This window comes from Geotrypetes seraphini, chromosome 5 (assembly GCF_902459505.1).
Source record: "Geotrypetes seraphini chromosome 5, aGeoSer1.1, whole genome shotgun sequence".
Lineage (NCBI taxonomy): Eukaryota > Metazoa > Chordata > Amphibia > Gymnophiona > Dermophiidae > Geotrypetes > Geotrypetes seraphini.
Window position 1 is genome coordinate 92,434,346 of NC_047088.1, and position 13,027 is coordinate 92,447,372.

The window sequence follows — 13,027 nt, forward strand, 5'->3', positions numbered from 1 at the left end:
GTGATTAATATTTTTATGGGGGGGCAGTGATCCCTGGGATAGTGTGTGGGGGTCTGTATTATTTGTTTGCAGTGCTTATCTGGTCACTATAGGTGGGTTTTTGTGACTTAGACCATGTTTTAAATGGTCTAAGTCACAGCGTCCAAGTTCTGTTGATCCTGTGCTGTATAACTTTCGGTTATACATGCAGTATGACTAAGTCTAAGCCTGCCCACATCCCACCCAAATCCCGCCCTTGACACTCCTCCTGACATGTTCCATTTAGCTATGGTTGTTCAGCGGCACTATGAAGGCCTAGGTCATTTATAAATATGTCCAAAACCCGGTTTTATTATTGGCACTTGGACGTTTTTGACTGATGATCGTCCAAGTGCCGACTTAGGCCAGTTTTTGGATGTTTTTCTCTTTTGATTATGAGCCCCATAGTCTGTAATTGAGATAGACAAGGGGAAAGTCACTGCTTGCCCTGGATTGATAGCATGGAATTTTTCTACTCTTTGGATTTTTGCCAGGTACTAGTGACCTGGATTGGCTACCATGAGGACAGGCTACTAGGCTAGATGGACCATTGGTCTGATCCAGTAAGACTATTCCTATGTTATTCCCTCGTTCTCCATCTCTGTGGACAACACTGTCATCCTTCCTGTTTTGTCTGTTCGTAATCTCGGGGTCATCTTTGACACTTCTCTTTCCTTCACTGTCTATATTCAACAGATTGCTAAAACCTGCCGCTTCTTCCTGTATAATATTACCAAAATCTGACCCTTCCTCTCTGAGCACCCTCCCAAAACACTTATCTAAGCCCTCATCACCTCATACTTAGACTATGCAACTCGCTACTCTCAGGCCTTCCGCTTAGCCATCTTGCTCCCCTCCACTCCATCCAGAATTCGGCTGCATGACTCATATTCCAGGAGAGCCACTATACTTGCGTTACCCCTCTTGTAAAGTCACTTCATTGGCTTCCCATCCGTTTCCAAATACAATTCAAACTCATCTTACTGACCTACAAATGTACTCACTCAGTTGCCACTCACTATCTCTCTTCATTTATCTCCCCCTATGATCCTCCCCCCCTCCCCCGTAAGCGCCGCTCAACTGGTAAGTCTCTCCTATCTGTGCCCTTCTCTTCAACTGCCATCTCCAGACTCCGCCCTTCTTTGAGTGTTTTCAACTTCTAAATCCTCTTACCTTGGGTTCTGCACACCAACCTTATATGTCATGTCTGTCTGTCCAAGCAGGGACCGTCTATAAATGTCAAAATGTACAGCGCTGCGTACACATTTCATCACTATAAGTGATAAGTAGTAGTAGTTCTTAAATCAAAATCTGGTGTAAATGCTTGTGCTGAACTGTTGGCAGTTAGACTTATAACCCCTGGCATTCTAAATCTGCATGCATAACTCATAGGCATGCCCCTGACCCACCCAAGTTCGTCCCACATCCACGCCTCCTAGAAGTTGCACACAATGGAGATAGCGCACGGAATTTCTAGAATAGTCACTAAGGTAAACTGTGTGTGCAACCATCAATTGGTGCCAATTAACACCAATTAACAAACAATTCTTAAATATAAATATTTATGACTAAAGTGGTATTAGCCCCCTATATATATATGAGGCACTCGAAATTGTGAAAGTAAATTCAGGCATGTGCAATTTAATTGCTTACCAATACTAACTGCATTCCATATGTATTTTTCATACAGTTCTTCACTGTCAGTTTAATTTCCATCCTATAAATTCACATAGAATTTTTCTTTTTTCAACCATCTTTATTTTCTCTTCTTTATTAATTTCCAGGTACTTTAGTTAGATTGTGAGCCTTCGGGACAGTAAGGGAATTTTTAAGTACCTTCTTACTTCTCATTTATAATCTTAATGTATATTTTCTTCAAACCGCTTAGAACCTAACGGATGTAGCGGTATATAAGAAATAAATTACATTACATTACATTACATTAGTGACAATACTCGGGCACTAGCACGCAATTAGAGGCACTAATTGGCAATACTTTGGAATTTATGCATGCATCGTTATAGTTGCTATTTTATAAAGATGTGCACTTCAACTTTTCCATACGGCTCTGAAAAAGGGGCGTAACCATGGTAGGGTTTCTAGGAGTTGTACGCAGTATTACAGAATTGAGGGATCCGTGCCTGATTTAGGCGTGGTGATTTACACCAAGGTTTAGTTGATGTAAATCCTTGTGTCCAAAATTCAGCATGGTTTCTGGTGCTAAGTGCTATCGTATAAACAGTGCACTTTTTTGGCACCCAAATTTGGACACCATTTATAGAACTGAGTACTATGTGTTCAACTGATGGTATATTATAAAGCAGAGTTTCCCAAACTGTGTGCCCCGAGAGATTCCAGAATTTTACTTATTAAAAATTCCCTTCATAAGTATACACTAGATCAGTGGTTCCCAACCCTGGAGGACCACCAGACAGTTGGGTTTTTGGGATAGTCCTAATGAATATGTGTGAGAGAGATTTGCATATAATGGAGGAGACAGGCATGCAAATCTGCTCCATGCATATTAGGGCTGTCCTGAAAACCTGACTGGCTGGTGGTCCTCCAGGACAGGGTTGGGAGTCACTGCACTAGATGACATATACATCACATACGCAAGAGTCTGTCAATGTTATGTGCATCTGTGTGCATAAGCATACAACTCAGAAAAGCATCATTCTTTGGCATGATTGCTCCTTGAAAACTAACGGCAAGTAATTTTAGTGTTATTTTTATTTTTTATGCAGTAGTTATCCTAACTTGAGCCGCAAAGCAATCAAGGCTTTGTTACCGTTTGGATCTTCTTATCTTTGCGAACTTGGATTTTCAGCTCTGACTGAAATTAAATTTAAAAAAAGAAAATGACTTCAGATGGGGGATGATGAAATTTGCTTGTCGACTATGTTTGCTTGTCGACTATGGAGTTAATTTGCACTCAAAAACAAGCACATCCATTGCATTGATTAGCAATTCTATTCTATCTACTTTAGTTTCACTGTTGTTACAATTACCCATATATAGATTTAAAGAATCTTAAATAAATAACTCTCAAACTTAATTTTTTGATGGTTTTGCAATTTTATAATTTCAGTTGTAATGTGCCTGAAAAACATTTGTTCCTTTTAGTGTGCCCTAGCTAAAAAGGTTTGAGAAACTGCTATAAAGCATGCACTGGAATGGGTAAAGCACCCATGAGCCACCCATGCCCCTCCTATATCGATGCTCCTTTGCAGTTATTTATTTAAACACAGAGCTTGATATACTGCATAGGCCAGAAATGACATTAACAAGGTTTACAATAAAACAGAGAGCTTCCAATGATTACTGTTAGGTTGAGTGGAAGTGGGTCACAGTGAGGGAAGATGAAGAAGTGGACAAATTACAAAAGGAGGTCATAGGAAGGACAACTCAGGAAGGAGGGGAGGAGGGTTTGAACAGAGGTAGGTAGACAAGGTCAGGGTCATGGAAAGACCTGGATGAAAAGGTGAGTTATCAGGGCAACTTTAAATCTGGCATAAGAAGGCTCTACGCATAGCTGAAAGCAGTGACAAGTTGTTTCTAAGTAAATTATATGTGCAAAGTTACAGAGTAGCACCTAAGGTGCATACACACGCATGACTCTCTTTTTGTCATTTTGGCACAAACTGCCATTGCACTCAGTGGCATAGTAAAAGAAGGCGGTGGCCAGGGTGGAGGAAATATGGCATCCAGCACCCCCCCTCCCAGGGATGGGGTCTCTTGACTGCACTCTCCTCCCCCTGGTACTTCTTAAATCCTTCTGTTTTTTAGCAGCAGCAAGCAAAGAACTTCTACCTGCTGCTTGTGCTTTCCCTCTGATGTAACTTCCTGGTCCCGTGAAACAGGAAGTTACATCAGAGGAAGAGGTTGAAGCAAGCACAAGCAGCGGGTAAGAGTCCCTGCTCGCTGCCAGCAAAGAATAGAAGGTAAGAGGTACTGAGGAGGGGATAGTGTATCGCCGGTTGGGAGCGAGGAGAGATATTGGGAGTCTAAGATGGCGCCCGAGGCACTCTGTCCACCCCCCCCCTTTACTAAGTTACTGATTACAGTGCAGATGTTTCATGCTGAATGGATGCATAACTTCTGGTGCACTGTTTAGAATTAAGGGGAAAACGGACTCACTTTTTATTGGTTTTTTTGGGCATCATATTATACAATTACTCCAACAAATGCACAACAGGGGCTATTTGAAATGTATTAGGGTAAAATGTAGATGTTTAATAGAAATGTCCCTTTAATACACACTGATTACAACTTGACATAAAACCCCCCAAAAAACAGTTTAACACTGTGCATGTTGTTCCTACTTCTCATTTTTAGGAAACAGTAATTCTTCTTCAGTCAGTGAGCATTATATTTTTGTTTCCAGTCAGCAAAATAACAATTATAGTTTTTCATTCTTACAACCTTCTTCTTAAATCCATAAGGATTGTGCAAAGCAGTTTACAACAGGTTACAATTCAAAAACAGAATTCAAATGTAAAATAATTAAAAATCTAACAACTACCATGCTGATTACGGCCTGAGGAAAGAACATCACATGTTTTTTCTTAGGGGTCTGTCATGCGCCATGGCTCTTACCTTTTGCTACTGTACTATGAAGGTGCAAGGAATCCAGGGTGGCAACGGCCATTGCACAAGAGACCGTGATAAGGAGCGGGAGTGCCCAGGACATTTCAGAGAGCCAGTGAAATAACCATATCAGGAAGTTCCTTTCTGAAATGAAGAAAGAGAAAGGCTGGGGGGGCATTCAACGTTCAGTGTTTCAGGGAGGAACAGGGCTGCTGGGTAGGAGAGTTGTTCTGAAACAGCTGTGGTAAGAATCCCTGAAGCATGAAATTCTCGGCAGGCACTCCCCAGAGAAATCAACCCCATAACATTCTCTGTCCTCCTCTCTTCTCCTTTTCTTCTCTTGCCACGTAGGAGCCCTCCTCTTAGGCTGGGCAGTGAGCACTTTAGTCTGTTCTTCCACATCTTCCTATGTTAAGAATATGATTCCAAGGGTACACAGCTAGTGGAATGAGGATAAATAAAAGAGAACTAACTCTTCTAGAAGCAATTTAGGGTCAAGCTGCCTGACTCAGTGTGACATATGTGTCAGTGTATATGTGTCAATGGAATATTTTACAGAATGCTTTTGTGTACAGTATGAGGGTATGGTAATTCCCTAAAGGGGTGTGTCTACATGTATAATCAGTAGTACAATCCCCTGGATTCTATATATGTCGCCCGAAAATGTGCTTGCATCTTAATTGAGTAATGAGCTATTAACTAGCATTAATTGTGCACTGACAACCAATTATTGTACTTCATTGTTCTCAATCAGGATTTGCACATCTTGCTAAGCACTATTCTATAAACATCTGCATACCAATCTTTTAACATGCAACTCAAAAGGGGGTGTGGCCATGAGAGGGGCATGGTTGGGTCAGGGCATTTACTTAAGATATATAAAGAATTATAGAATTCAGGAGAGCTGCGCCTAATGTATGTGCTGGGATTCTGTGCCTAACTTATGCGTTATGTGCTATTCTATAAACAGCGCTGAATGATATTCTATAAAGGACACCCTGGAATGGGGATCCATTTCTTTTGGAGCCGAGTTCTGAGCACTATTTACTGAATCTAGTCTAATGGACCTACTTGAAGCCTAGTCTATAAAGAAAAGCTGACGCCTACTTTTCTTTCTAAAATTCCTACATAACATGCAAAAATGCGACCATAGTCTGTGGTTCCCAAACCTGTCCTGGTGGAACCTCAGCCAATCAGGTTTTCAGGATATCTGCAATGAATATTCATGCCTCCATGGCATGCAAATCTAACTCGTGAATATTCATTCTTGAAAACTTGATTGATTGAGATAGGATAAGTTTGGGAACCACAGATCTAGGGTCATTTACACCAGCCATAGATCTGGTGTAAATCATTGTACCTCGATTGCTAAAAAATGCACAAAGATAGTGTCTAGGGATCTGAAGGTGCAGAAACAATGTGACAAGGCAGTGGCTGTAGCCAGAAGATTACTAGGCTGTATAGAAAGAGGCATAATCAGTAGAAGACATCGGGGTCCTTTTTATCAAGCTGCAGTAGGGGTTTAATGCTTGTAATACCATGTGTTAAACCGCCTGCCGCGCTAGCCGCTAACGCTTGCATTGAGCAGGCGATAATTTTTTAGCCGGCTGCAGGGGTTAGCGCGTGATGAAATGTCTGACGCGCTAACTCCATTAGCGCGGCTTGATAAAAGGACCCCCATAGGCTGTATAGAAGATATAGGTTGTATAGAAAGAGGCAGAAGAAAGGAGGTATTGATGCCTCTGTACAGGTCATTGGTGAGGCCCTACTTGGGGTATTGTGTTCAGTTTTGGAGACCGAATCTGGCGAAAGATATAAGAAGACTTGAAGCGGTCCAGTGAAAGGTGACAAAGATGGAAGGAAGTTTGAGCCAAAAGACATACAAGGAGAGACTGGAAAACCTGAATATGTATACTCTAGTGGACAGGAGGGACAGGAGAGATATGATACAGATGTTTAAATACTTAAAAGGTATTAATATATAAACAAATCTTTTCCGGAGAATGAAAAAATGGTAAAACTAGAGGATATAAATTGAGGTTGCAGACTGAGAAGTAATATTAGGAAATTATTTTACATGGTGAGGATGGTGGATACCTGAAATGCCCTTCCAAGGGAGGTGGTGGAGAAGAAAACAGTGACAGAATTCAAAAGAGTGTGGGATGAACACATAGGATCTCTAATCAGAAAATGAATGGTATAATTGGAAGAACTAAGGCCGGTACAGGGCAGGCTTGAATGGTTTGTGTCCTGTATATGGCTTAGGATGGGCTGGGGAGGGTTTTGATGGGAACTCCAGTATACTGAAATGGTCTAGATCAGTGTTCTCAACCTTTTTAAGCTAAGTACCCCCTAAGCCTAACAAATACCAGCCGAGTACTCCTGCCCAAGCTTCACCCCAGACCTGCCCATACTCCGCCCCTGTCTCCACCCCCATAATAATAGTACTAATTGTAATGCAATTTCTTCCATCCATTTTTCTTATTCACACAATATAATCTTATTAATAAATAATGGTAACCACAAAATTTAAAAAACACAAAGCACACTGTACGCAACGAAAATGTTAATTATCATTTATATTCGGGGGTTTTTCAAAGAGGTCAAGGCAGATGACTTTAAAATATGCAATGTCATCTCAGTAATAACTATAGAAAAAATAGACAAATATAGTGCAAAATATAGACAGCAGATATAAATTTTCAAAACTGACACATTTTGATCACTAAATTGAAAATAAAATAATTTTTCCTACCTTTGTTGTCTGGTGATTTCATGAGTCTCTGGTTGCACTTCCTTCTGACTGTGCATCCAATATTTCTTTCTGCCTCCTGCATTCTTCCTCTCCTCCAGACCTCATTGCATTCCCCAACCAATGAGGCCCCACTTGGAGTATTGTGTTCAGTTTTGGAGACCGTATCTGGCGAAAGACGTAAGAAGACTTGAGGCGGTCCAGAGGAGGGCGACGAAAATGATAGGAGGCTTGGGCCAGAAGACGTATGAGGAGAGACTGGAAGCCCTGAATATGTATACCCTAGAGGAAAGGAGAGACAGGGGAGATATGATTCAGACGTTCAAATACTTGAAGGGTATTAACGTAGAACAAAATATTTTCCAGAGAAAGGAAAATGGTAAAACCAGAGGACATAATTTGAGGTTGAGGGGTGGTAGATTCAGGGGCAATGTTAGGAAATTCTACTTTACAGAGAGGGTAGTGGATGCCTGGAATGCGCTCCCGAGAGAGGTGGTGGAGAGTAAAACTGTGACTGAGTTCAAAGAAGCGTGGGATGAACACAGAAGATTTAGAATCAGAAAATAATATTAAATATTGAACTAGGCCAGTTACTGGGCAGACTTGCACGGTCTGTGTCTGTGTATGGCCGTTTGGTGGAGGATGGGCAGGGGAGGGCTTCAATGGCTGGGAGGGTGTAGGTGGGCTGGAATAAGTCTTAATAGAGATTTCGGCAGTTGGAACCCAAGCACAGTACTGGGTAGAGCTTTGGCTTCTTGCCCAGAAATAGCTAAGAAGAAAAACTATAAATTGAATCAGGTTGGGCAGACTGGATGGACCATTCGGGTCTCTATCTGCCGTCATCTACTATATTACTATGTTACTATGTAACCAACATCTCTCTCTGTCCCTCCATGAGTCCAACTTTTTCTTCCTCTCTCCCTGACTGCTCCCCCACTGAAGCCAATACCGCCAATTTCTCCCTGCCTCCCCGCCCCACCCCTGAAGCCGACCCTGCCACCTGACATGCTCCATTCCCCTTCCCTGCTGCCGCAGCAACAGGAACGGGCCAGGCATGTGCAGCGGCTGCATGAGGCCAGCCCATAAGCCTTCCCCCCCAACGTCAATTCTGTTGCTACGGCAGCAGGGGGGGAATGGAGTGTGTTGGATGGCAGGAGTGAGACAGTGAAGAAATGGCAGCAGCAGTGGCTTCAGCGGGGGGCAGGCAGGGAGAGATCCCAGGTGGCGGCCAGCCTGCGTACCCCCAACAGGCGGCTCGTGTACCCCCTGGGGTACAATTACCGCAGGTTGAGAAACACTGGTCTAGCTAGGCTGGAGTGAGCTTTGACAGCAACTCCAGTAGTTGGAACCTAAGTACATTACTTCTACGGTCTATAACCCAGAAATATCAGTGAACAAAGACAATTAAACATAATCATGGATTTGTAATGCATGTACTTATTGGGCAGACTGGATGGACCATTCAGGTATTTTATCTGCTGTCATTTACTATGTTACTATGTACATAAATGTGTACCCTGCCCACATTTATGTCTATGTTAGCATTAGGCCTATTTCCCAGAGAAAAAGGGGACATATTGCTTACTTACATACCCAAAGATTTGGCAGCTATGAGAAATGAGGTAGCTAATTACAGACCAATTGCTTTTATACCACTTCTAATTAAGATGAAGGAGGATATAGTAGCACATCAGTTAATGGAATTTTTATCTACATATGATATGCTATATGATTCTCAATCTGGCTTTAGGCTTAAATTTAGTACAGAGACAGCTTTAGATAGATTGTGAGCCTGCCAGGACAGAGAGGGAAAAACTGCTTGAGTACCTGAATAAATGCATGTAACCATTCTGAGCTCCCCTGGGAGAACGGTATAGAAAACTGAATAAATAAATAAATAAAATAAATAATATCTAAGCTTAGGAAGATTAGTCAAGGAAGGAAGATCATACTACAGTACTTCAATTTGATATGTCAAGTGCATTCGATACTGTAGATCATGATATATTGCTAATGCTGATTTTTTTGGTTTTAGTGGGACAGTTTATAGATGGCTCCAAAGTTTTTTGAAGGATAGAGTGAAAATGTCAGGCTCTTTTTATTCAGATTGGCCCCCTGAATGTGGGGTCCCTCAGGGTTTACCAGTCTCACCAAATTTATTTAATATTCTAATGTCTTCATTAGGTAGGAGGCTTGCAAATTTGGGTTTATGTCCTTTATATATGCTAAATATTACTATTTCTTTCCCTTTCAAGAATGGTGTTCAAAATGTACTAGCAGATATATAGATAGGACTGGATACCCCGGAAATTTAATCTAATCTAATCTGGGATTTATGAGTCACACTATGTCTAACTAAAACTTCTAGGAGTTATAATTGACAGAGGCTGTACCATGCAACCACAAATCAACAAAGTAATAAAAGCATCGTTCGTGACCATGAGAAATCGAAGACAAATCCGAAAATTCTTCGACAAGAAGAAATTCCTACTTCTGGTACAGTCTCTTATCCTTGGACTAATAGACTACTGCAACATACTATACCTCCTTTGCCCAGTGACCATGATAAAACAATTACAAACAATACAAAATATAGCCCTGAGACTCGTCTACTCACTGAAAAAATATGACCATATCACACAGGCATATCATGACTCACACTGGCTTCCAATACAAGCAAGAGTACACTTCAAATTCTACTGCCTACTTTTCAAGGCTATTAATGGAGAAAGTCCAACCTACTGGAATAACCGACTAACTCAATCCTCTTCAACCAGGCACAGGAGAACCCACTCGCTATTCACACACCCATCATCCAAAAATGTCAGACGAAAAAACTACATGACAACCTAATAGTCTCCAACGCAGCTAAACTGGACAGACAAATCACCACTCTGTTATCATCGACCAAAAGCTACAAAACCTTCAAGAAATATATTAAAACCATACTCTTCAAAAAATACATAAAACCCATCTAGCACGACCAGTCCATACCCAACCCCCCAATCTTCTCTATACCCTTAATACTCTCTAATGTTCTTCTATCTACCCAACATAGTCTAAAATGTTTCTAATTTACCCAATACTTATCTCCTTAAGATCTCGACTTCTCTTTGGTAATTCTTTACCCAACATTTATCATCTTAAGATCTCGACAACTCTTTGGTACTTCTTAAGTAAATATTATGACATCGCTTATGCTGTTCCTGCAAACTTCTAATGTAATTCTTGTTAACTTTGATGTAATCCGCCTTGAACCGCAAGGCATTGACAGAATAGAAATCTCTAATGTAATGTAATAACTTACAGTACAATTCAAGGAGATACAATTTAGTACAGTACAAGGATGCTACAGAAGATACGTTACAATACAGATTGAGAGATGGCACAAAACAAGAAGAGATCAACTAGTATTGTTGAAGGAGTGGTACTGAAATGTAGGAGGATGTATAGGTGGATGCCGGTGCATATCATGTCATTGAGGTAGCAAGGTGTTTTGTAGGCTCAGGGGACATTTACTGTGTTGAATATGATGTTGTAGAGATAAATCTTTAATCTAATCTAGTCTTCAGTTTATATACCGGGTCATCTCTTGTCGGAGCTCTACTCAGTTTACAAGAATTCAAGAGACTAGAATATACATAAAATAAGGAGAAATAAAATTTAATAATAATAATAATAATAACAACAGTTTATATACCGCAGGACCATGAAGTTCTATGCGGTTTACAATAAATTAGAAAGATTTTACAAATTGAATGGAACATTCATAGTTAGAGATTAGTGGTTAACAGTTTACAAGATCAGATTTGAGGGTAGGATTGTGATGGGGTCTATAAAGATTAGTTTACACTATCATAGAAGGAAATCTTGCAATGTTAACAATTAGTAGGTTCTGCAGGTAAGCTAATTAGATATTGTGAGAATAGCAGGGTTTTTAAGGTTTTATGAAATAATTGTTCGATTCAGATCTGAAGGTTGTTAGGAGGTTATTCTATGTCTTTGTGCCAATATACATAAACATGGTGTTGAAAATCCATTTGTATCTGAGGCCTTTTGTTGTGAGGTAGCTCATCAGAACCTTACTGAGATTTCTGGTTGAGGAGGATCATGAGGAAGTGAATAGGTTTATAAGTGGCAAGGCAGAGTTTCCATGTAGGACGTGGAAGATTATGCAGGAAATTATGAAGTTTATTTGAGTAGTGATATATAACTGTTTGAGATATGTGGAGATTGGGTCATATTTTTTTTAGCTAGAAAATGTCTAATCACTGTGTTTTGGATTAGTTACAGTTTGCAGGTCATGCTGTGACAAAATTAGCATGTGTTTGAAATATCAGGAATATTCTGAACAATATGCCAGTATCCATGGAGTATCTGTACTATTTCATGGGCATGTGGTCATAAAAAAGTGTGCACACAAGTTTATTTTCATTATCATTCTTCTTAAAATCCTTAATCTTCAGCAGTGATTCCCTACCATATGCCATAGTTCTATTCATACCTTCTCTGAGGTGCTTCACAGGATATCCCCTTTCTTTAAACCTGTTAAACATCTTCTGTAAATGACAGTCATAGTCATTTCTGGTGGAGCAAATGTGTTTTACTCTAAGGAATTGAATAAATGGTAAATTTCTTTTTAAAGATTGACTGTGACACCTTCTGTGGTGTAGCATCTTCTTTACATCTGTTTCCTTCATATTTAAAGTAGTGTTAAATGTGCCATTATTATGGGTGATGATGATATCTAGAGAAAACCAAAAAAGCTCTGTGGAGTAACTATGTTCCAAAATGGACTTTATTTGACACTTTCAAATAAAGTCCATTTTGGAACATCGTCACTCCACAGAGCTTTTTTGGTTTTCTCTGGATGTTTTTCTCTGTGGATATTTCAGGTCAATTCCTTTTGTTTTTTGATGATGATATCTAAAAATAGTATTCTGGACATATAATAATTCATCTGAAATTTAAGATTATTGTCTCTAAGCTACCAATTGATTTTCATTACCTGACCAGATGATGAGAATGTTATTGATATAACAACGCCATAGGACAATATAATCTTTAAATGTATGGTTCTGTAAAAACATTTCTTTATCAAATTTAGCTACATAAAGATTAGCAATTGAGGGGGGCATAGTGGCTCCCATTGCAGTATCTTTAATTTGCTTATAATAGCAGTCTTCGAAAATAAGTAATTCTGTCAGGAATTCCATGGGGAGTCTCAAATCATGATCTTTCTTAGTCAAAGTTTTCCTAATAATTTCAACTGCTCCTAAATGCAGAATATTTGCATGCAGTAATTCAATGTCCATTGTAGCCAACAAAATATTACTTCTAACATTAACATTCGCAAGCATTTGGATCACATGAGAGAAGTCCCGTGTACAGGATGGGACTGTATAAGTGGTACAAAATATTTAAAAAAAAAATGGTCCACAAAAATAGATGAGGGATCTAGAAGCGAGCTTATAGCTGACACAATCAGTCTGCTTGGAGAAGTAAGTGATTTATGAATCATAGGGAGTACGTAGATGACAAGGGTTGTAGGAAAGGGTACCTTGAAAAAAAATCTAACTCTTTATCTGTCAAAAATCCACCTTCCCTAGCTATATCCAAAAGTGAGGAAATCTTTCTCTGAATTTCCATAGTGGGATCTCTATCAAGTTT

At 39.9% G+C, this 13,027-nt stretch overlaps 1 protein-coding gene across 4 annotated transcripts in view; it reads right to left on the reverse strand.

Moving 5' to 3' along the window:
• CD19 (CD19 molecule) overlaps positions 1–13,027 on the reverse strand; it is a 172,685-nt gene that overhangs the window by 134,567 nt on the left and 25,091 nt on the right. For 2 of the 4 annotated variants that reach the window (XM_033944276.1, XM_033944278.1), the window contains exons 1-2: positions 7,361–7,410; positions 4,615–5,044 (exon numbers count right to left, since the gene is read on the reverse strand). The exons of 1 other annotated variant lie outside the window; for it this stretch is intronic. In XM_033944276.1, coding sequence (XP_033800167.1) covers positions 4,615–4,783 — 169 coding nt within the window. In that variant the 5' untranslated portion in view covers positions 4,784–5,044; positions 7,361–7,410. Of the gene's footprint in view, positions 1–4,614; positions 5,045–7,360; positions 7,411–13,027 lie in introns of those variants that run through there. One more of the 4 variants, XM_033944277.1, reaches the window with a different exon arrangement.